Source organism: Lepidochelys kempii, chromosome 18 (genome assembly GCF_965140265.1).
Source record: "Lepidochelys kempii isolate rLepKem1 chromosome 18, rLepKem1.hap2, whole genome shotgun sequence".
NCBI lineage: Eukaryota > Metazoa > Chordata > Testudines > Cheloniidae > Lepidochelys > Lepidochelys kempii.
In genome coordinates, this window is record NC_133273.1 from 6879093 (window position 1) to 6903812 (window position 24720).

Consider the following 24720-nt stretch of genomic DNA (forward strand, 5'->3'; position numbering starts at 1 on the left):
CGAAATGGCCGCAGCAACTGAGCCAGTTCAGAGGGGAAACCTTCTCCTCCCGCATCCCCATCTGTGATGAGAGGATTTAAAGCGCAGGTGGTGCCTGGGTGCGGGGTCTGCAAAGTGTGGAATCCAAATTCCCAGCCTGTAAGAGATCCCCTGGGAGCCAGGGATCCTCTGCCCTGCTGCACCCCAGAGCAGTTGGGGTAGCTAATGACTCAAACCAGATTGCTACGAATCCTACAATGTGTTTGGTTCTCTGCTGGTTTTACTGTATTTCAGCTTACTGGGGTGCACCCCGGAAGAAGAGAGTGGCTCTGTGTTTAGCGAACAGTTAAGGGCCAGTCAAAGGGTCACCCAATGAAATGAATAGGCAGCAGGTTTAAAATAAACCAAAGGAAGTATTTCTTCACACAACGCACGGTCAGCCTGTGGAACTCCTTGCCAGGGGATGTTGTGAAGGCCAAGACTATAACAGGGTTCAAAAAAGAACTAGATAAGTTCCTGGAGGATAAGTCCATCAGTGGCTATTAGCCAAGATGCTCATGCTCCAGGACCAGGTGCCCTTAAAACTCCAACTACCAGAAGTATCTGGCACCAGCCACTGTCAGAAGATGGGACACTGGGCCAGATGGACCAGTGATCTGACCCACTATGGTCGTTCCAATGCAAAATGGCTTTCCAGGGACATCCTGATGTGGTCTGAATGATATTCACAACCATCACTGAGGTCTGCACCCACACCAGACTAACTTCACAGATGTCCTTGCATTCACACCTGCGTTAACACTGGTGCTTGTGAGAAGAGACTCAGGCCTCAGGAGAGGCAGTGTGGCTTAGGGGATAGAGCCTTGGGCTGGGATATGGGGTCTAGTCCCAGCTCTGGCACTGACCTGCTGGGTGACCTTAGGCAAGTCACTTACCTGCTTGGTGCCTCGGTTTCTCCATCTGTGTAGCAGGGACAATGATCCTGACCTCCTTTGTAGAGCACTTTGAGAGTGACTGATGAAAAGCGGTAGATAAGAGTTAGGGGTTATTATTAGGAGCCTGGAAACAGCACCTCCTACAATGGGTCCTGACAGGGGGTCTTTAGGTCAGTGGTTCTCAACCAGGGGTACGCGTGCCCCTGGGCGTATGCAGAGATACATCAGCTCATCTAGAGATTTGCCTAGGGTTACAGCAGGCCACATAAAAAGAGCGAGCAAAGTCAGTACAAACTAAAATTTCATACAGACAATGACTTGTTTTTATTTTATAATTATACAGTTAAAAATGAGACTGTAGGCAATTTTTCAGTCACAGTGTAGCTGTGACACCTGTATTTTTATGTCTGATTTTGTAAGCACGTAGTTTTTAAGTGAGGTGAAACTTGGGGGTACACAAAACAAATCAGACTCAAGAAAGGGGTACAGTTGTCTGGAAAGGTTGAGTCACTGCTTTAGGTGATCGGAACACTGACTGCAGTGACAGGAGCCAGTCTGTGGCGGTAGGGGACACCTGGGGACCACTGGGCTTTAGTCTCACAGAGCTGGGCCAGGCTTCGAGGGGATCAGTCACCCGAGACAACAGGGCAAGCCCAGTAGGACTAGACAGATCCTGACTCTGGCGCTAAGGCCTCGAGCCTGGAAGTCCATAAGGAGGTCGGTGCTCTCTAGTGTTTGCATCTTCTCCCAGGGAGTGCTGTATGTGTGGGGATGTCTTCCCCCCACTGCACATCATGCTCTGTCGGACTTCAGCAAATGGACCTTCATGATACAAAAGACCCGACTCAGCCTTGTGCGTTCCTGGATGGCAATGGGGAAGGAGCAGCCGCGCCTGTGTGCTTGGAGCAGAGAGGCTGCCCCTCTCCCAGCTCGGGGCTGGGTTTGGGAGCTCATGTCCGGGCGCAGCTCAGGAACTGTGTTGTGCAGAAGACTGTTCTCAGTCGCCCCCCAGCAATAATCGCCGCTGAATCCATGCACAGGCCACGTGCCGCGAGGGGCTCCGCCAGGACTGGGGCTCAGGCACAGATACAAAAGTTGCCACTAGCAAGGCAACACAATTGCTCAGGAGACCAAGGCTATTTCATGGGTGTGTTGGCTTCTCTGCAGTTTGGCCATTGCTTTCCCATGCCACGTACTTGTGTCAAGGGCATTTGTCTATCAGGTAAAAAGAAAAGGAGTACTTGTGGCACCTTAGAGACTAACCAATTTATTTGAGCATGAGCTTTCGTGAGCTACAGCTCACTTCATCGGATGCATACCGTGGAAACTGCAGCATACTGACTTTATATATACACAGAGAATATGAAACAATACCTCCTCCCACCCCACTGTCCTGCTGGTAATAGCTTATCTAAAGTGATCATCAGGTTGGGCCATTTCCAGCACAAATCCAGGTTTTCTCACCCTCCACCCCCCCACACAAATTCACTCTCCTGCTGGTGATAGCCCATCCAAAGTGATAACTCTTTACACAATGTGCATGATAATCAAGTTGGGCTATTTCCTGCACAAATCCAGGTTTTCTCACATCCCCCCCACCCCCATACACACACAAACTCACTCTCCTGCTGGTAATAGCTCATCCAAACTGACCACTCTCCAAGTTTAAATCCAAGTTAAACCAGAACATCTGGGGGGGGGCGGGGGTAGGAAAAAACAAGAGGAAATAGGCTACCTTGCATAATGACTTAGCCACTCCCAGTCTCTATTTAAGCCTAAATTAATAGTATCCAATTTGCAAATGAATTCCAATTCAGCAGTTTCTCGCTGGAGTCTGGATTTGAAGTTTTTTTGTTTTAAGATAGCGACCTTCATGTCTGTGATTGCGTGACCAGAGAGATTGAAGTGTTCTCCGACTGGTTTATGAATGTTATAATTCTTGACATCTGAACAACATACTAATCCACAGAGGTCTCCCTACCAACACTACAGAAAGAGGGATTCTAGGTGGACTCCTCCTGAAGGTCGAAACAGCAGACTGGACTTCTACATAGAGTGCTTCCGCCGACGTGCACGGGCTGAAATTGTGGAAAAGCAGCATCACTTGCCCCATAACCTCAGCCATGCGGAACGCAATGCCATCCACAGCCTCAGAAACAACTCTGACATCATAATCAAAAAGGCTGACAAAGGAGGTGCTGTTGTCATCATGAATAGGTCGGAATATGAACAAGAGGCTGCTCAGCAGCTCTCCAACACGAGTTTCTACAAGCCATTACTCTATGATCCCACTGAGAGTTACCAAAAGCAACTACAGCATTTGCTCAAGAAACTTCCTGAAAAAGCACAAGATCAAATCCGCACAGACACACCCCTGGAACCCCGACCTGGGATATTCTATCTACTACCCAAGATCCATAAACCTGGAAATCCTGGGCGCCCCATCATCTCAGGCATTGGCACCCTGACAGCAGGATTGTCTGGCTATGTAGACTCCCTCCTCAGGCCCTACGCTACCAGCACTCCCAGCTACCTTCGAGACACCACTGACTTCCTGAGGAAACTTCAATCCATCGGTGATCTTCCTGATAACACCATCCTGGCCACTATGGATGTAGAAGCCCTCTATACCAACATTCCACACAAAGATGGACTACAAGCCGTCAAGAACACTATCCCTGATAATGTCACGGCTAACCTGGTGGCTGAACTTTGTGACTTTGTCCTTACCCATAACTATTTCACATTTGGGGACAATGTATACCTTCAGATCAGCGGCACTGCTATGGGTACCCGCATGGCCCCACAGTATGCCAACATTTTTATGGCTGATTTAGAACAACGCTTCCTCAGCTCTCGTCCCCTAAAGCCCCTACTCTACTTGCGCTATATTGATGACATCTTCATCATCTGGACCCATGGAAAAGAAGCCCTTGAGGAATTCCACCATGATTTCAACAATTTCCATCCCACCACCAACCTCAGCCTGGTCCAGTCCACACAAGAGATCCACTTCCTGGACACTACAGTGCTAATAAACAATGGTCACATAAACACCACCCTATACCGGAAACCTACTGACCGCTATTCCTACCTGCATGCCTCCAGCTTTCACCCTGACCACACCACACGATCCATCGTCTACAGCCAAGCTCTGCGATACAACCGCATTTGCTCCAACCCCTCAGACAGAGACAAACACCTACAAGATCTCTGTCAAGCTTTCTTACAACTACAATACCCACCTGCAGAAGTAAAGAAACAGATTGATAGAGCCAGAAGAGTTCCCAGAAGTTACCTACTACAGGACAGGCCTAACAAAGAAAATAACAGAACGCCACTAGCCGTCACCTTCAGCCCCCAACTAAAACCCCTCCAACGCATTATTAAGGATCTACAACCTATCCTAAAGGATGACCCAACACTCTCACAAATCTTGGGAGACAGGCCAGTCCTTGCCTACAGACAGCCCCGCAACCTGAAGCAAATACTCACCAACAACCACATACCACACAACAGAACCACTAACCCAGGAACTTATCCTTGCAACAAAGCCCGTTGCCAATTGTGCCCACATATCTATTCAGGGGACACCATCACAGGGCCTAATAACATCAGCCACACTATCAGAGGCTTGTTCACCTGCACATCCACCAATGTGATATATGCCATCATGTGCTAGCAATGCCCCTCTGCCATGTACATTGGTCAAACTGGACAGTCTCTACGTAAAAGAATAAATGAACACAAATCAGACGTCAAGAATTATAACATTCATAAACCAGTCGGAGAACACTTCAATCTCTCTGGTCACGCAATCACAGACATGAAGGTCGCTATCTTAAAACAAAAAAACTTCAAATCCAGACTCCAGCGAGAAATTGCTGAATTGGAATTCATTTGCAAATTGGATACTATTAATTTAGGCTTAAATAGAGACTGGGAGTGGCTCAGTCATTACGCAAGGTAGCCTATTTCCTCTTGTTTTTTCCTACCCCCCCCCCCCCCCCAGATGTTCTGGTTTAACTTGGATTTAAACTTGGAGAGTGGTCAGTTTGGATGAGCTATTACCAGCAGGAGAGTGAGTTTGTGTGTGTATGGGGGTGGGGGGGATGTGAGAAAACCTGGATTTGTGCAGGAAATAGCCCAACTTGATTATCATGCACATTGTGTAAAGAGTTATCACTTTGGATGGGCTATCACCAGCAGGAGAGTGAATTTGTGTGGGGGGGTGGAGGGTGAGAAAACCTGGATTTGTGCTGGAAATGGCCCAACCTGATGATCACTTTAGATAAGCTATTACCAGCAGGACAGTGGGGTGGGAGGATGTATTGTTTCATATTCTCTGTGTATATATAAAGTCTGCTGCAGTTTCCACGATATGCATCCGATGAAGTGAGCTGTAGCTCACGAAAGCTTATGCTCAAATAAATTGGTTAGTCTCTAAGGTGCCACAAGTACTCCTTTTCTTTTTGCGAATACAGACTAACACGGCTGTTACTCTGAAACCTGTCTATCAGGTGCCGCAGTCACTGGCTCCTAATAAAGCCCCATCAGCCATTGCCCTCGCAAGGTGGATTGTGTGTGTTCAGTGCTCTGAGTTTATAAGTGCAAAGTCTGATGATGTGTGTTAAAGTGATAGGGGCTCAACACTACAGGGAGTGGGGCTATATAAATTCCTTCGGCAGAGCAAGCTCGAGGCTGCTTGAGGGGAAAGGGGGTAAGCAGACCTTGCCAAAGAAGCGCACGACAAACTGCAATCCATTTCTGATTCCTGCCTAGGGCCATGAGTCACGTGCTGTTTACTTACCCAGTGCATGGTTCCCCCCCACCCCTGACATTGTAAAACTATTACAGTAGCACTAGTGCATTGCTCAGCTATGGGGGGCAGAGCCTATTTGCTAACAGCTGGGGCAGGTCTATCCCATGAGACAGACCATAGACCTGCAGGGGACCTCTAGCGGGCATCAAGTCCAGCCCCCTGCACTGGTGCAGCTCTTGTTGTTTTTGCTTTGTTCGCCTGGCTGAGGTTGGGAAGGCTTGTTTGCAATGACAGCAACTTGTGTCTGGCAACTGCAACCAGCAGCTGTTGTGTACGTGCTGGGGGGTGGGAGCCCAGCCAGGGACCTAGGTGCTAGCAAATGTTTCTCCAGCTGGGTGCCACACATGGGAAAAGCCTTTAGCCTGATGGAGACCTGCCACACAGAGTTTTCACCCTGTGTCGCTCCATGCAGAGGTTGTGCTAAAGGGCAGACCAGCAGCGAGCTATAAACAGGGCTCACAATAAACACAGCCCCAAATAGAAAGTCCAGCCCGAGACTGAGTTCTGCTTGGGTTACATTACACGGGGCGGAGCTAGGGTGAGAAAGTGCCGAACAACCATTTCCACCACCAGGACATAGCCCTGGGGGCTCTCCAGATTCAAGGCACTTTGCACCCAACCCCACCGTTAATCTAGGGAGAAACTGACAAGCCTCACAGAGGAAACTATGGGTCACGGGCCATGAGAACATCCTCCTAAGCCTGCACTGGATCCCCTTTGGTCTATCTGTTTCAGGGCCCAGCATGGAAGAGAAAATCTTGAAATTAGCCTGGCCCTTCAAGTATCTGCACAGTTTCCTGTAGCTTTCTGTGACCAAATGTTGTCACAAGTGCAATGAGGTGGATGGTCTTAACCTCAGGTCCAGGGCATCTTTGTCTAAACCAGTGGTTCTCAACCTGCAGCTCAATCAACACACAGCTGCAGCCCTTGTGACATCTTAGGGCCATACAGTTAGTATATAGATTGTGTTGATGCTGCCCACACTGGTAAATAGCTTAAGAACCACCTGAATTCTAAAGCAACACACAGGCTGGGACAGCTGGAGGACTGCAGATCAGGGCTGAGATGCAGTACCAGAACTGGGGTGCTGACACAGGATGGGGGTGGCTGGGCTGCGGGTCAAGTTTAAGAGGTACTGTATTGGCATCATTGTGTTGGTGGGACACCAGACTAATGCGAGGGGGTTGCAGGTCAGGACTGAGGGGCAGCAGCTGAGCTGTGCGTGGGGAAACTTGCACTGAGTTGACCTGACTGTAGTTAGGGCTATTAGTTCTTTGCTTTCGTGAGCTGCTACATGGCACCTGGTATCTTACATAATCCTTAATTAGTTAACTGCAGGACAGTCAAACAGCTCGTTTTCCTCTCAAGGTGAGGTAGAAAGCCACCAGCCAGCTGTGTGCCATGTTACATCACCTTATTCTGCAGGTTTATTCTTGAAGCCACAAACAACTCATTCACTCCCCAAGCCCGAGGCTTCCCCACTGCAGCTCAGTATGCCTAGAACAACGTCCCTCACTCTGTCACTCAGGGCACCAGCTCAGGGTTTCTGCCTTGCGAGGCACACCAGGCTTCAGCTGTGGGACCTCATGGACTCTGAAACCAACTCACAACCCCACCAAGGGGTTTGAAAATATTTACCAGATCTCAGCTCCGGACAGCTCCAGCTGAATTGAATCCCTGCCGTCGCTACTCTCCTCCCACCGCCCTTTGATTCTCCACGAAGTACGGCCAGGCTCGGTGAGAGATCCTTCTCCTTTGCAATCCCTATTGGCTGGATCAGCCTTGCCATGGGTCTCTGCCTGAGTAACAGTCAAGCTCCTTTTGTATTTCATTTGAAACGTTCTCCTGGGCCAACAGCTCATCCTCTCTCCAATGGCCTGGGGGAGCGTTAGCAGGAAGTAGGCTCTGGTGAGGGAATGGCTCCCGGGAGCAACAATCCGGCTGCGGCCCATCTGAGTACCTAGGAGGTGGCCAGGCAATTCCTCGGGCCAGTCATAGCACGAAGGCAGCATGCGCAGCTAGTGTGAACAGTGAGGGTCAAAAATACCTGGCCAGGCAGCAGCTTTCTGTGAGCAGCTCAGATCCTCTTACTCAGGGTCAGTTTATACCAGGGATGCCAAGAATCAGGCCAGTGCTTTCTAAGGCAGCCTTCTTGAATCACCGTATGTCAACAGTGCTGGGTGGGCCTGCCCAGTATACGGACTCACCTGAGTACCCCACCTCAGCTGTGCCCATCATAGCAGGTTCACCCCCAGGCAACCTGCACCCCCATCACGCCTCAATACACTGTGTCACCCCAGGGGAGCCTGAACTCTGAGTATCTCCCACACACCAGGTCACCTCAGAGGACCCCACACGCCGACTGTGCCCTGTTCAATGGGTCACCCTGTACTTTGCACCAGGTATGCCAGGTCACCTCAGGGGATGCCCTACCCCAACTATCCCCGTTCACTGCGTCACCCTGTACCTCCACTGCCCTGTACACCAGGTCACCTCAGGGGATCCCCTACCGCAACTATCCCCGTTCAGTGGGTCACCCCATTTCCCCCACGCCCTGTCTGTGCCCCACCCATCCCCGCTCAATGGGTCACCCTGTACCCTCCCGAGCTGTGCCCCTGCCCACGGGGTAACCCCTGGCCGCTCACACCCTGACTGCGCCCCGCACGTTTGTGTGTCAGCCTGGACCCCCACCCCGGCTCTGGCCCCCTCCCTGGCGGCTCCCTCCAGGGGGCTGCGCGCTCCCACCCTGGTGATCCGGGCTGCACGGGCGGCAGGTGCGGGGGGGGGGTCGCTGGGGGCCCCGGGCCGGCCGCGGGGGGTGTGCGGGGCAGGGCCGGCGCTGATTGGCCGGGGGCGGGGCCCGGCCGCAGCTTGCGGGGCCCCGCGGTGCGGGGAAGGAGCGGGCAGTGCCAGGACCGAGGCGGCAGCGCTGCCCCGAGCCGCTCGCTCTGCGCCCTCGCGTCCTGCCGATGCGCGCCCGGGGCAGCCCCTCGGGGGCCGCGCTGCCGGGGCCGGGCTCGTAGCGGGGCCCCGGGTCTCCGTCCTCGGGGCGCCGCGATGGAGCGCGCCCGCCCGCCGGGCCCGGGCTCGGTCTCGCCGCACGTGGACCTGGTGCTGGGCGCCACGGCCTGCTGCCTGGCCTGCGTCCTCACCAACCCGCTGGAGGTGATCAAGACGCGGCTGCAGCTGCAGGGCGAGCTGCGCCCGCGGGGCACCTACCGCCGGCACTACCGCGGGGTGCTGCAGGCGCTGGGGGCGGTGAGCCGCGCCGACGGGCTGCGGGGGCTGCAGAAGGGGCTGACGGCCGGGCTGCTCTACCAGGGGCTGATGAACGGGGTCCGCTTCTACTGCTACTCCCACGCCGAGGACCGCGGGCTCACGCAGCGGCCCGGCGGCACCGTGGCGGCCGGGGCCATCGCTGGGGCGCTGGGGGCGTTTGTGGGCAGCCCGGCGTATCTGGTGAGTACCCGCCGCGGCGCTGCCGAGGCCCCCTCCGTGCCCCCGTCGTCTGGTGCCTTCCCTCCTCAGCCCCTGCGGACACCCTCTGCCTCCTGAACCATCCTCCTGCACGGTCACGGTCACTCGGAGGCAGGGTTCTTCTCCGCTTTCCCTCCCGAACCGCGGCTGGGCTGTGAAAACTGGGCAGCTGCCGCGGCCGGCTCCAGAGGGGGCTGCATTTCCGTGCTGGGGGAAGTGATCCGCCTGCTGGAGTGTTGGGAGACCTGGCCCTCTGGGCAGATGCAATGGAAACCTCCCCTGCTGCTGTGTTTGCTGGAGGAATTCCCTGTGCGGTCAGCCTGAGTTAGGGGGAAAGCAGGTGTCTGGTGGGGGCAAGGAAGGGACAAGACTCCGGGTCTCTGCAGTGGTGGCTCCATGGATCGTCCCCTCAAAGTGGTGTGAGTCTCCAGAAGGGCTGAGGTGGGGGCAGCGCTGCGAGAGGTGGCTCTTGTGGGGCGGCTGGCACGCTGTGGTCACACAGTACCAGGCTAGTAGCAACCTGTTATCCCAGGAGACCCCTCCTGGGGGAGCAAACGAGATATTGGGCCACATCTCTTCAGGGAGCCCTGTCACAGGTGGCCATACAGCCTGCAAGCTGGTAGCTCTGTCCCCTCCCGTGGCTCTGGGTGGAGAATCACCCCCATAATAGAACTCTGGGTCTGGAACGTATCAGCCCCAGTTGCATTTTGCATGGAGATTAGGGGTTGTTTGAACCCCAGGTGCAACCCACATGGGTGAAACTGATGCAAATGCTCGCGTGAACCCCGCCATGCTAAAGCCCCCAGGGCCCTGCAGGTGCAGCAGTAACAGTATGTGAGCTGATAACAACCTCCCGGTCACACCGAGCCGGCTGTCAACATTGGTGAGGGGCAGGAATCTATCCAACAGGTCTGGAAACCAAACGAACCCCTCTGAGACCACAGAACCGAGCAGAAATAAAAGCAGGAGGGGAGGTTAACATTTGAGCCAGACCCAGTACCTCAGCGCGATGTTCTCAGCACCACCCTGCCCCATAGATACAAGGGAGGGCTAGAATATCACAAGAGCTAGCTGGCCCCGTTCTCCTGCAAAAAGGTTTTAACTGTATCCTCGTCTCTGCTGCTTAAGGTGGAAAAGCTCAGATGGTTCCCAAGAGGAGCGTGGGGTTCAATCCCCCCCCCGAGGCTTATGATTTCCCTTTGGTAGAAGTGACAGCTCCCATCCGGATAGCACCAGGGTCTCTAATGAGAGAAAATGGGTCAAACAGAAGGGGGTGGGAGGAGACGAGGGCTCCTGCCACCTGTAAAAGTTGTCATGAATGTGCATCGTGTTTATGCTGCATCGTGTGTCAGTGTCACTCAGTTGCCTCCAGCGACATTTCTGGGTCATTAAGGATCCTGTTCCCAGACTGGCCTGGGTTTGCATCTGGAGTCCCTGTGAAGTACCTGATTTATGGCCCCCTTGCCACCTCTGCCTGTATGAAGAATTCCCAAATCGTCCCCCACAGCAGTGCCAGAGTGATGGCTCACAGGGGCCCTGCAGGGAAATTGAGCTGGGAGAGCAGCTGGCTGACTCTTCTGGCCCACAGCCATTGCCCCCACCTGCCCATCTCTGTGCTGCTGGAGGGGCTGGAGTATTTACAGAGCAGTCTGGGTGGGGTGGGTTCCAAGGGGCAATGAGTTCTGGAGGAGACTTTCAGCGCCCCGGACTCCTGGCCTCAATCTTAATAAGGTCGTGAGAGAGAGAGGGTTTGGTCTTGGCAAGTCCCTATCCGTGCACCTCGCAAGGGTACCACCAGATCTGGTATGTCTCTGCCGGGCAGACCTGGGAGTGAGCTCGGCTGAATCACTGCAGGTCACGGCTGAGGGGCCCCTCTAGGAGTGGGGGCAGACTAAGGAGACTGTGGGTCAGGATTGAGGGGCATTAGTAGAACTGTAGGGGAGAACCCAAGACAAAAGCAGAGGGGCTGTGGTCAGGACTGAGGGGCTTGGAGTGGGCTGTTCAGGACTGGACCAGCCTGGGTTCTGTGGGGCTGCCACAACCATAGAATCCTAGAGGATCAGGGTTGGAAGGGACCTCAGGAGGTATCTAGTCAAACCCCCTGCTCAAAAGCAGGACCAATCCCCAATTTTTGCCCAGGAATCCCTAAATGGCCCCCTCAAGGATTGAGCTCACAACCCTGGGTTTAGCGGGCCAATGCTCAAACCACTGAGCTATCCCTCCCCTGGTGAAGCCTGAGCTGAGGTGGTGATGACCTTTATCAAGTCCTCTGCAGTGGATGTTAGCTGGGCTCTGGAGAGGAGGTTGGCAGCTGCAAGAGAAGAAAACAACAGGGCTCAAAGTCTGAAAGGGAGCCAGGCAGAGACTCATGCAACCCACCCCCAGCTCCTCTCTGCTGGGAGGACAGGCAGACTTACAAAGAGGCAAATTGTTCATTTTCCCCAGATGCCTGAGCTCCCATGGGACCCCTTCCCCCTAGCTCTGTAGCAGGAGTGGGCAAACTTTTTGGCCCAAGGGCCACATTGGGGTTGCAAAACTATATGGAGGGCCGGGTAGGGAAGGCTGTGCCTCCCCAAACAGCCTGGCCCCTGCCCCCTATCTGCCCCCTCCCACTTCCTGCCCCCTGATTGCCCCCCAGAACCCCCAACCCATCCAACCCCCCTCACTGCTCCCTGACTGGCCCCACCCAGAACCCCCGACTCATTCAACTGCTCCCTGTCCCCTGACTGCTGTCCCCCGCTCCCTACCCCCTTACCATGCCAGAGCCAGCCATGCCGCCACGCTGCCCGGCAAGAGCAGCGGGCCAGAACACTGGCGGCGTGGCACGCTCAGGCTGCGGGGGAAGGGGGACAGCAGTGGAGGGGCCAGGGGCGAGCCTCCCCAGCTGGGAGCTCAGGGGCTGGGCAGGACAGTCCCGCGGGCCGTAGTTTGGCCACCTCTGCTCTATAGGATGCACTGCAGCCGCAAATCAGTCTCATTAGACACAAACCCAGCCAGGTGGATGAAGGGTGAATGCGGATGGCGGAGTTATACTTTTCCCCCTCAGCTCTGATTTCAGAATCAAGTCTGCTGAGCTCACAGTCATTGTGAGGAAATCAAATGCGATCTGCTTCTGCCAAAAGAAACAAAACAGGGGGTGGACAGAGCCACACTCGTTGGCTTAGGAGAGGGAATTTGTGCTCTCCGGTGAGTCTGGGGAAGTAAATTCCTTCCTTGGTAATAAATCCACATGAGCCATTGGAGGTGCCAGTTGGTCACCAGTCAACTAGATCACAAGCTCTTGATTGACTTCTAGCGTGTCAAGAAAGGGGGCAGCTGAATGGGCATAAGGATTTTTCCAGTGCTTTTCATCCTGAAGGATCGTAGGGGTATGTACAGGAATCGCTTCACCCACTACTGTAAATGCAGCCATCTCTGGGGTGGGATGTGGTAGCTGTTCAGCAGCGCTCAGCAACATGATACAGCTGCTGAGGAGAGAAAGTGAATGAGAATATCGTTTTCCATGTAAAGCGCAGGGGTATTCAGGGAGGCAAAATGTACTTAACCAAAGCAGAATTTGGCCACAACACTGGGGCTCATGCCTCTAGGCTAACAGGTATATGCCTAAAGTTAGGCTCCTAAATCCATGTTTAGGTGCCAACTTAAGTGACCTGATTTTTAAAAGTGCTGATCCCCCAGCACCTCCCATTGATGCTGCTGGGTGCTCAGTACTCCACAAGCACCATGCTGGGGCTTAAAGACTCTGAGGGAACAGCGCCGCCTACGGGAAGCCCAACACCACTTCCAGCAGCTCCCCTGCTCCTCCTCAGAGGTCTCCCATGTGAAGGTCTGACCCTGCTCAGCGTTGGAGCAGAGGAATTGAGACATGGATCAGACCAGCGGTCCAGTTACTCTAGGGTCATGTCCCAGCACCAGCTGCTTCAGAGGACAATGCAGTAAACCCCGTAGTGGACCCGTGGGGGGTAAATTAGAGAAGAAACTTCCCGTCAATCAAGTTATGCCCTTGTGAGGGGGCAGCCCAAGGCGGGGAGGATGCTGCCTCTCAATGTGGGTCACAGCAGTGATGGATCATTAGCAGCAGCACCTGGTGGGAGGGTTTGGAAAAGGACCTCCTGGACTTGGGCTCTTTGTGGGTGAGTCTGGAGAGCAGGGTGGGTCCCATGGGCGGTGGGTGCCCTGTTGTTTCCCACATCACTAGGACAGGTTGCAAGTTGGTGCCTGGATCTTCACTCCCTTGCATTAGAAGAGACTAAGAGGAGTGGGAGTGGTTCAGTGGGGTGACTCCTGCTGTCCACGAGGGCCTGAGCCAGCCCCACCACATGGGTGTCTAACTTGCTATGGGGGGCTGGGTGTAGCCTGGCAGCTTGCTCCTTTCTAACCTGGCCAATTCCCTTTAAATTGTGACAGGTCAAAACGCATCTGCAAGCCCAGACTGTGGCAGCCATGGCTGTGGGGCATCAGCACAACCACCGGGTGAGCAGAGGGTTCTGGGATCTGCCCAGTCTTCCCTGGTTTGTGCATGTGACCTGGAGCAGTTGTTAACGCTGGTGGTGGGATGAGGAGTGTTGGGTGCACAGGATGCTGAGGGGACTGCGTGGCTGTGCTGGGTGTAGAGTGTGCGTTGTGTGTATGTTGGTGTTGGGGTTCCAGGGTGAGCTGCAGCTGGATCTCTGTCTCTCTTTGGGCCCCTCTTTTAAATGGAACCTCAGGGGTCACTTGGCTACAACACCCCCTCTTTACACATCATATTACTGCCTCTGACCCCTCTGGCTCTGGGTATAGAATTCTCTCCGGAGCTTGTGACCAGTGTGAACCTGTGGTGCCTCTGGGCAGCTTGATCAAAGCCAAGTTTGGTTTACTGGTTCACAGAAATGTAACAAGCAGAGAGAAATGGGGTTAAAACAATAAAAGCCTAAACACATTCTGTCTCACCTAACCTGAGCCCCTCCTTGCCAGTAGGTTCCAGGTAAGGCACCCAGCTGCGGGAGACAAGTTGCATCTTGTAATGGCTGCATCTTGGATAGTCTGTCACCCCATCAGTATCTCTGCCCCCTGAAATCACAGGTTCTCTTTTGATCCTTTCCACACTCCTGTCCCACCTGGTGATCTCCTGTGGTTTTGTGCTGAGCATCTGAACCTGGCCAGACTAGTTTCTGCATTTCTCCAAACGGTCTGCTCTTTGCACAGTGGCTTCTTGGTGTTCTCCCACTGAGCACCAGGGGATAGATTCTGTCTTCAGCCGTTGTCCATGGGTTCTGCAGGAACCTTTTAGCCAGCAACACCTCAGCATCCAAACCCACAGAGATTATGTACAGTTATATTAGTCATAAAAATAAATAGAGAGAATTCCTATGTTCTCCACAGTAGGACGATGTGCAAAGGGGGTCTGAATGTATAGCACTATGGGGGTCGTGTGTGTGCTTGCATGTGGATTTTGTGTAGTAAATGGGCCTGCATGGATGTGTAAGTGTGACATGCATTGCATACTGGGTCCATGTGTGCAAATCTAGTGGAAATGCCTAGGTGCCCATGAGAACGGCGTGTGCGGTAGATGTGTGTGCCTGAGTGTGGTGTGTGGCAGATGGTTACATGTGTGTGCGATGGATGTGACATGAATGGTGGATGTGTGTGCATGTGTCCATGACACACGTGGCACATGTGCGACATGTAGCAACACGTGCTGTCTGTGTGTGCTGGATGTTCTGTCCGGCCTGTGGAGTGCAAGACCCTTGCACTTGAATGGCACAGGGAACCACTGAGTTTTCATGCCCGTTTCCCTGGAACGCACTGGTCCTGTTCCCTCCGGGGGCCCCCTTTGTTGAGGCTCCCGCAGCTGCCTTGCTCTGTACACACTCCCATGAATGCTCCTGCAGATGACGACACAGAGTGTTTTTCAAGAAGAAAGTTGCTGAATGGGAGGAACGGGCCTGGGCGGGCGAGGTGCGGGGGGACGAATTGTTGTCATGGGCCATTTGCTGCTGGGGACTCTGGTGACGTTGGCCCCACCAGGCTGTTTGTGTTTCTCTGCGTGGCAGCCGCACGAAGCAGGTTCCAAAGTCCTCGGCACTTTTATTGGCTCCACTCCTAGGGGCGGAGGAAGCCAAGGCCTCCTCATGGGCTGGAGGTACAGTTTGGCCAGGACACGCCGTACAGACAGCAGTCTGTCCCAGGCTGCTGGGTGTAGCCACAAAGTTGCCTGTAAGGGGATTATGTAAGTGGACACCTGCCAGCTCTTGGGTCTAGTGCAGCCCCGCTTCTCTCAGATACTAACTTACAGGCAGACCCTCTGCCAGGCTGCATCCTTGGCACAGGCTCACTCAAAGCCACTGAGCCCCATCAAAGCCACTGACTGGGTGCAGCATGCCCTGCCCACTGCAGTACTGGATTGACCCAGAGATTCCCCCCTTCCTCCCAGAGATCCCTAAATCCTCCTGTTTTCTGCCACTTTAATATCTCATCATCTGTCTGATTCTCTGCATAGGGTGTCTCCAGCGCCTTTGAGACCATCTACAGGAAGCAGGGGCTTGTGGGCCTGTGGCGGGGTGTGAACGGCGCTGTGCCCCGTGTCATGGTGGGCTCTGCAGTGCAGTTGGCCACCTTTGCGTCAGCCAAAGAGTGGGTCGAGAAGCTCAAGGTGAGCAGTGGTGGGAGGGGCTGCTTGGCCCCTAAGGGGTGAGAGATGGGCAGGGTCATGGGGCCTGGCTCTGGAGTAGTGTTGCCAACTTTCTAATTGCAGAAAACCGAACACCCTTGCCACACCACGCCCTTCTCCGAGGCCCAGCCCCTCCCTTCTCCGAGGCCCCTTCTCCACCCCACCACTTCTTCAGGCCCCGCCCCTGCTCACTCTATCCCCCCTCCCTCTGTTGCTTGCTCTCCCCCACCCTTGCTCACTTGCTCATTTTCACCGGGCTGGGGCAGGGAGTTGGGGTGCGGGAGGGAGTGAGGGCTCCACCTGTGGGTGCAGACTCTGGGGTAGGGCTAGAAATGAGGGGTTCAGGGTGTAGGAGGGGGCTCGGGCAGGGGGTTGGGGTGAGGGAGGGAGGGAAGGCTGGGCGTGTGGGCTCCAGGCTGGGGCTGAGGGGTTCAGAGTGTGGGAAGGGTCTCAGGGCTGGGGCAGGGGGTTGGGGTGCAGAAGGGGGTTTGCGATGTGGGCTAAAGGCGGCACTGACCTCAGGTGGCCCTGGCATTTCCCGGGGATGGAGGAAGTCTGCGCAGCTCCTTGGCAGCATGTTGCTCCGGCTCCTAGGCAGAGGGGCAGCCAGGGGGCTCTGTGCCGCCCCTGCTCGCAGGCATCATCCCTGCAGCTCCCACTGGCCACGTGGTTCCTGGCTAATGGGAGCTAAGGAGCTGGCACTTGGGGCAGCGCCTGCGGGCTGGAACTGCGCACAGAGCCACCTGGCTGCTTCTCCACCTGGGAGCTGGAGGGACATGCTGCCACTTCCCAGGAGCCACGTGGAGCCGAGCATGTAGTCTGCCTTAGCCTCGCTGTGGCAAACCAGACTTTTAGCAGCCCTGTCGGCGGTGCTGATGGGAGCTGCCAGGGTCCCTTTTCGACCGGGCGTCTGATCGAAAACCGGACGCCTGACAGCCCTGTTCTGGAGTGTGGGACGGGAGGTATCCAGGGGTTAGGTTTGGTCTATCCCCTTCTCGTGGGCCAGTCTCCAAGGCCATCCCTGCCCCAGCCTTTAAATTTGCACCCCAGCAGATGGGACGCTTAGCACAACACCCACTTCTCGGGCACAAAAGATTCCAGGCGCCATCTGTGGTATTGTGGGCCTCTAAGGCCTGTCATGTTAGACAAGCAGCCACAAAGCCCTGGCCTGGTTTCTGAGGCCATCTGTGTCCCAAGGCCCCTGGTCCAGTCGCTTGCAGCATCTCTTCAGAGATGATGCTCATGCCGCGGCTTCCCACCCAGGGCTCCTTGCCTTCATTTCCCCCTGCTTTCGATCACCAAGGAGGAATCCGTCCTTTGTGCGTGGATGCAGCTGCCCCCATGGAGTGACCCCACTCCTGGGAAGCAAACCCAGGGCTCCAATGGGGCAGTGCAGGGTGCCAACTGCTGAGCCAGGCAGCTTCTTATTCATTCATCCAGGCTCTGTAGACGTGGGGATCAGGGAAGGAGGGGCAGCCACCGGCAGGGGAAATCTCTGTTGCACCTCCCTCTGTTGTAGGAACACCGCAGCTATCTTCCTTGCCACAGATTCATTCACATGATCTACCGAAATAGCCCACGATGCCAGCTCCCCTGCCGTACACCCTCCAGGGTGGACTGGAGGGAGCAGGGACTGGTGTCAATTTCACATGGGTCTTTGTTCCCTTAGAGACAGTGATGCCTATTCCCCTAATCAGGTCTGACTCAGGCCTTCATGATCAGCAAAGCAAGCAGCTGCTGGGCTGCCAGATTTAACCCCCCACCTCTGCTCCAACTCCCCAGAAGTGGGGGGTGGGCGGGGGGGAGTGAGGTGGTCTCATAGCCTGCCCTCCCCCCCACTGGCCACTCAGATTGACAGGCTGGCTCTGCTCCTAACGTAACTCAGAAAAACACAGCACTGCTGCCCTCAAGTGGATCCCTCCCTGGCCCCCAGCGCTGACTCGGTACTTTCCCACCACGAGATCAACAGGGCTCCGGTGCGGGCGAACATTCAGGAAGGCGAGCGGAACTGACGCACTGCTTAAAACACACTTTATCCTGGCTTTTCGCCTGGATCATAAAAGCTAAAAATAACAGCGGGGCGGGTGAGCTGGCGGGGGCGCCCCGGCTGCTCCCAGCCCACGGGAAAATAAACAGCTGCCTGAAGAGGACACGCAGAGGGCAGGGCCACCTCCCCTCATGCTGTCGGGGCCAGTTGCTGCTCCGACAGGCCCATCTGTTGCCCCCTAGGGGCTGGGAATTAATTGCACCTCTGTGTCTCGAGAGATGGGTTCTTGGGCCCACGTGAATCGACATTTCATCATCCTGGTGGTTCAGGATTCGGATCCAGGGCCCCAGTTCGGCCCATTAGAGAGATGGAGGAAACCAGCCGTGTTTGGAGCGGATCTGGCTCAGCTTTTGAACGCTTCCAAGGTTCAGGGGTGGGTGGGGCGTCAGATTCAAGGGTTTGGTTCGACCCATGACGCAGAAGGGAGCATTTGTGAAATTTGGAGCCAGCCTCATGTTTCTGGCCCTGCCCAGGAGCTCAGGGGTGTCTGGATTTGGGTTTGGGCCTGGGGCTTTCCCCACCCTCAGTGGGCATGGTGGGTCACTTCGAGGAGTATTGGATCCCTATACAGCCTCATCTCTCTCACCCCCACCCCTATTTACCTTGCCTGCTCCCTGCATGTGCCTGTCATCTCTGTTGCTCTGGCGATGGTGGCGTTCTCGTGCTCATGGCAACGCGTGGCTGCTGCATCACGAGCAGCAGGATCTGGTGCAGGGTTGAGTGTAACTGGTCCCCTGTCTGGCAGTGGTTCAAGGAGGGCAGCTGGATGGTGGCCTTGGCGGGAGGCATGATCAGCAGCGTGGCGGTGGCCGTGGCGATGACTCCCTTCGACGTGGTCAGCACCAGGCTCTATAACCAGCCCGTGGATGAGCGGGGCATGGTAAGTCTGTCCCACAGGTGGAACGCCAGGATCCCCATTTACTGATAGCTGAGCTGTACAAGCAGGCTGCCGAATTGTGGGGCTTGGATCCCAGAGGTTCCTGGCTCGCCTCCCTGTGCTCAGCCTACTAGGCTATGCTACCTGGACCGTCTTCACGTGCACCAGTCTGCTGAATGCACTCAACTTCACAGCATTTAAAAGCAAAATCCACACCATGCTGCTCAAGGCCGGGCATAGGTGGTCAGGCCCGGACTAAACCGACACCACCCACCTTCTAGCCGCTATGTGCCAGCCTCACAGTGAGTGACCAGCTGAGCCATGCACCCTCCTGAGCCCGGCTGGACTATGGGGCAGTGAATCCCAGAACAGTGGGGCCTCTTGGAGAGCTGACAACTCCCAGGGCTTCCAGTGCAGGGCTGCTCATTTGAGCATCTCTGCTCAGCTGACCTTTGCTGAGGTGGGGCCTGGCTGCTGGGAGACCCAACCCATAGAAGGGCTCCACAGATCAGAGTCGACAGTTTTCCACCCAGACGCCGGTACAGGCTGAGGAGAATAGGTGGGAAAGCCCCCTGAAGCTGGCTGCACCCATGTTCTGCACTAGCTGAGGAGCGTGTGTTGGTGTCTGTTGCAATAGTCCAGCCTGAGAGCTCACAAAGACATGAGAATGCTCACGAGGTCCAGATACAGGGTGAATGGCTCCCGATGGAGGAGACCTGGTGGCATTAGGCCTCGTCTTGTCCACAAAACTGCAACATCTTGCAGGTTTTCATTTGAAAAGAAAAGACCCAGATTCTGCCCTCAGTTACTCTGGCGCAGGCTGATCAATCTCACTTTGGGGTAACTGGCAACACAGTCTGGCTCATTAATGGCTCTGTTACTGAACTGTGGATTTTCAGTACTTTACCTCTTTCAATGCAAAACCCACCCTTTTGTGAAAATGATCCAAAAGGTGTGTCAAGCTGCCCTGGTGGCTCAAGAGTGTGAGTGCCAACCTCAGAGCAGACTGTTTAGAATCAGGACACAAACCGCAAACTGGTTGTGAGTCCTATACTTAAATTTCACTAACCAATTATCAAGCATCAACTGCTCAGACACTGTAACAGCCTCCATGGAGTCACAGACAGTCCCCTTGGGTACGCCAATCTATCTTGCCACCCAAGTAAGCCTGCCTTTGTGATAGATAGTCCCTTATACCAAAATCACTACAAGATTCAGGTTATTTCCAGTCCCAAAGGACCAGTCACTTACTTCAGGTCAATTGCACCTTAGGTCTCATACCAAACACAATGTTTGTAGGCAATCCTATAATAAATGATCTGAGGATTTACTAACTAGGAAAAGGAAATAGGAGAGTTACAAGGTTAAAGCAGGTAAACAGACATGTACAAAATGAGTTAGTCTTAAGTTTCAAAAGGTAATAGAAGCTTCTCTAATAAGCAGGCTCTATGTGTCCGTCAGGGCTAACCCACACCAAACACTGGGCTTGTGCTTAGAATTCCTTGCCCTTAGAGTCCAAGCAGGCATAAAAGACACAAATTCCTCCTCATTAGGGCTTGTTATTCCTTCCCTGCTTCTGCTTCAAGTTGCAAATTCAGCTGTTGGAAGGAATTCAGTATCCTCTTCATGGCGGGGATGGGGAGGGAAGGGGAGCAATCAACAAAGTCTTTTGTCCTCTGATGTTCCACAATGCTTTGCCTGGCGTTGATGGGCCTCTTTCGTTGGGCAGGAGCCAACACCTGTTGGAAACGAGTATTTCACATTTGTTAATGCTTCTCTCCTGCCTGATGACTTACAGTTAGACAGCAAACACTTTAAATATTACTTTCTAACGGGGGATTCAGATATTGTGAGATGAATGCAGGCAACTATGTACCAGCATTTCATAAAGTCTAAAGACATTTATATAACTCTAGCTCCTATTTTAACCATGATGAACCAGACTGGTATGTGTTTGTCACTGGTCCATTGAGACCTAGGGGCCATGCACTGCAAACGTCACAAGCTGTAATTTGGGAGTGGGAAGATGGGGGGACTATAAAATAGTCAGAACTGCTTGTGCCTCAATTTTTCCATCAGTAAAATGGGGCTTAGTAGTGTTGACTTCCCCCAAACAGACGAGTGTGAGAGCTAACTAACCACTGTCTGCAGCATGTAGAGATCCTCAAGGAGCTCAGAGCATTGTGAATTATTCTGTTTACTGAGCTCAGGGAGGGCAGGGGGCAGAGTTTTCAGTAGTGCTCAGCACTAACCATGCACGGCTCTTTTGAAAATCTGGCCTGGCTTGGATGTTAAAGCGGGAGAATATCAAGCAGGAGTAGAGAGGCAGAGTTAACTCTGTGTACAGCATTCAACCATTCCTGGAGCCTCTGGCCAGTTCTGGTGTCCACACATCGAAAGGGATGTTGACAATTTTCCAAGAGTCAGAAAGATGCCACAGGAATGCTCTGAAGTCTGGGAGACTAGTGAAAGATTAGAGAAGCTCTGGCAATTTCGTTTCATAAGAGAAGGTGAAGAGGTAACTTGATCACAGTCTACGTGAATATGTGGGGAAGGGATTTCTGGTGGCAGGTGGTTCTTTTAATCTAGCAGAAAAAGACAATGAGATCCAGTGGCTGGAAGCTGAAGCTAGACAGTCAGACTAGAAATAATGTGCTTGTTACTAACAGGGAGGAATTAATCCTTGGGAGTGGTGGAGTCTCCAGCAATTGGAGTCTGTAACTCAGGACTGGGATGTCTTTTTAAATGAGATGCTGTAGCTCAGCCAGAAGTTATGGGCTTGCTGCAGAAATTATTGGCTGAGGTTCTCTGGCCCGTCTCAGACAGGAGGCCTGGCTAGATGGTCCTCGTGGTCCTTGCTGGCCTTACAATGAGTGAGTTACAATAGCACGTAGACCAGATCCATGTATATTAAACGTGAGGAGTGTCCTGTGTGTGCTGGGGCAGGTTTCTGATACCTCTCTGTGTCTCCTGTCCCCAGGGGAAGCACTACCAAGGGTTCCTCGACTGCTTTGTGCAGATCTCCAGAAAAGAGGGCATCCTGGCTCTGTACAAAGGGATCGGTCCTGCCTACCTCCGTCTGGGGCCTCACACCATCCTCAGCCTGCTCTTCTGGGACGAACTCCGGAAGCTCACCTACCGCCACCAGCAACATGGAGTTTAAGCCCCTGCGGCCATGTGGGCAGATCCTGCCACGAGATCATCTGCACATGGATTCTGGAATCTCTCTGCCAGTCTGATGGGACCAGAAGTGAGGGACGGGGGATACGGCAGTATAGGAGCCCAGACAGTCAGCTTGAGACTTTCGGGGGGTGCTGAAATCCCCCAGATTTGTAGGGTTTCAGGAGAGAGGAGCTCTGTATCCAACTCCACTGCCTACAAGAAGCTCCCACCTGCAGACACTGCTCCGAGTGAGAATGGGCTTCCGTCCGGGAGCGCTGGCCAGCTGCTGTGGAGCGAGAGGGAGCTGTCCTCTATGTATGTGCCTGGAAGCCAGGAGGTCTGAGTTCTGATCCCAGCTCTGACACAGACTCCCTTCTGGGGCCTTGGGCAAGCCCATGTCCCTGCTCTGTCTCTCAGTTTCCATCTGTGACATGGGGATCAGAGGGCAGTTGTGAGGATTAAATGACCTGATGTTTTGAAAAGTTCTTTGATGCTGTAAAGAGCTGAGTAGATACATGTGCCAGGTGGATTCTTGCCAGGTTAACTTGGCCTTCGAAGGACATAAAGGACCCAGTGCCGTTCCTAAGCGTTGTTCAAGGAGAAGTTCCCCGGTGCAGGCCTTGGACTTCTTCCCTGAGTAAATCGCATTTAACCCTAATGGGAGCTGCTGCAGGGAAGAGTGGACTGTCATGGACAGGGTACAAAGATTTCAGTCTGGAGGCAAATCCTGCAGCAGTCTGTCCTAAAGAGCACGTAACCGGCAATGCCTGAGTCCCAGCATGGTCCCAGCCTGGGTTGCCCATGAACCTTGCTGTGCCCATCCCTGTCCCGGGAGAAGTTCCAGGCGCTCAGACACCAGGCACGGCACAGGAACCAAAATCAACCGGGAAGCAAATTGGTGAGGGGCTGCCCTTAGATGAGGCCGTGGAGCCCCACAGCTGCGGGGCAAGGAGGGCAGCGCAGGCGTGGGTTTCACAGTGAATTTGATTTGCTAGTTTGGGGTTAACTTTCGACACTTGCTTCCCCTGGCCTTGTAAGGCAGGAACGCCCCACATCACCACCTCCCCACATTCCTGCTCAGTCTGATTCCAGGGACGAGTTCAGCTCCTCTGCTCAGCCAGGCGGCACCCGGAGGTGCAGGCTGTGCTCAGTGTTCCAAGGTCCTTGCACGCAGCCTGGGGCATGTGAGGGAGGCAGGTGCGGGGGTGGATGCTGTGCCACAGGCCGGGTCAGTGGGGCCTGCTCCTGCCCTCCCAGGGGGCAAGCAGGAGAACAGCTTACTGAGCAAGGGAGACGTCTAGGTCCTGGGCTCTGCCACGTCTCTAAGCCTTAATCTCACCCTGCCCTAGTGCCTGGCAGGCGCTGGGTGCGCCTAAGCCAGTGCTGCCCACTCTGTGCAGGGCGTTCACTTCTACTCAGCAGATGCTGGAATCAGCCCCAGCTCCGGGCTGCTTGCGGCAATCAAATAAAAGATTTTTTTCTACTTTTTTATTTTTACATCTCTCCAGCAGGTTTTTATTTTGCTGCTGAACCAGGTTCCTTTCCCTCTTCCCCGCCCCAACCACCTGCTTCTGCTGGGAGTACAGTGCCCAAATCACACCTGTATCACACCCAGCTCAGCGTGTTGCCAGTGAACGCTGCTGGGGGGAGATCTGGGGACTGGCCTCCCGGCTAGGAATTTCAGGCACCAGCAAGTTTGAACCGATGTAGGGGCATCTCTGGTATTGCCAAGGGAACGTGGCAGCAGTGGGCTCTCCCTGTACCCTCACACCCAGAAAAGGAGATGAGATCACTGCGTCAGTGCGGAGCTGGGCACTCTCGTGACAGATTTCAATTCCCCCCACCCTCGGGCCAGCACCGCCATGGGAGCGTTTGGCTTTCAGGCTCGCCGTGTGCTGCTGCTTTGGAGGAATTCCCCCGGGGTTGTTTAGGGCAGCAGGGCTGCCCTCGCGCCAGGCATTCAGCGGGGCACTAGGATGGAGGGAAGGCTAGGAGCTGAGCTTTTGAGAATCTGGCCCTTAGCAGAGCCAACTTTAACAATCACCCTTAGACTTGCTCTGAGCAGGGGGAGCTGAGGGGCCGATAAACTGCTGTCAGCCTTTGTATCCTGCCTGCGCGGCTTCCCCGGCCTTTGTAGCTGCCCGGGGTGGGGCTACTGTGCCTCCCCATGAACACGGTATGGCTCTTGGTCCCCCTCTGGTGGCTAGACATGCATAGAGATTTGTGGGGGTGGTACTGCCTGGAAACAAACAGCTCAGGCCGTAAAGCTGTAGGCATTGGCTCAGGAGGTCCCAGGCTCAACCCCCACTGGCAAAGCCAAGCCACGGGAGATGGTTAGAAATACACCAGTGCATACGAGGCTTAAAGACTGGGGGGAGGGATAGCTCAGTGGTTTGAGCATTGGCCTGCTAAACTCAGGGTTGTGAGTTCAATCCTTGAAGGGGCCATTTAGGGATCTGGGGCAAAAATTGGGGATTGGCCCTGCTTTGAGCAGGGGGTTGGACTAGATGACCTCCTGAGGTCCCTTCCAACCCTGATATTCTATGACTGCACCTGCACTAGAGAACTGAGCCATTAGTGACTGCAGCAGGGCAACGCCCTGCAGCGTAGTGTTGACAGTTAGCCATGCAGGTTTGGGGAGGCTTTTGCTCCACCCAGATACTTGCCCTGTATGGGAGCAGCAGGCACCCTGCCCTGTGGTCTGAGAGCACACCCCATTCATCCTGGCACCTTGAACAGGGATTCTGCAACTGGAATTTAGTGATCAGG

At 54.3% G+C, this 24720-nt stretch overlaps 1 protein-coding gene across 3 annotated transcripts; it reads left to right on the top strand.

Moving 5' to 3' along the window:
- The first annotated feature begins 8634 nt into the window (after positions 1–8634).
- Positions 8635–23448, top strand: SLC25A34 (solute carrier family 25 member 34). Of its 3 annotated transcripts, XM_073316301.1 has the most exons (5): positions 8638–9195; positions 13621–13686; positions 15695–15847; positions 18658–18792; positions 21770–23448. In XM_073316301.1, exons 1-5 carry the CDS (start codon positions 8794–8796, stop codon positions 21950–21952), a joined length of 939 nt encoding a protein of 312 aa, XP_073172402.1. In that variant the 5' UTR covers positions 8638–8793; the 3' UTR covers positions 21953–23448. The 3 variants fall into 3 exon arrangements, with proteins under 3 accessions (XP_073172405.1, XP_073172403.1, XP_073172402.1); XM_073316304.1 differs by lacking the exons at positions 18658–18792; positions 21770–23448 and adding an exon at positions 15950–16196 and having other exon boundaries at positions 8635–9195; XM_073316302.1 differs by lacking the exon at positions 13621–13686 and having other exon boundaries at positions 8637–9195.
- Positions 23449–24720: the final 1272 nt, after the last annotated feature.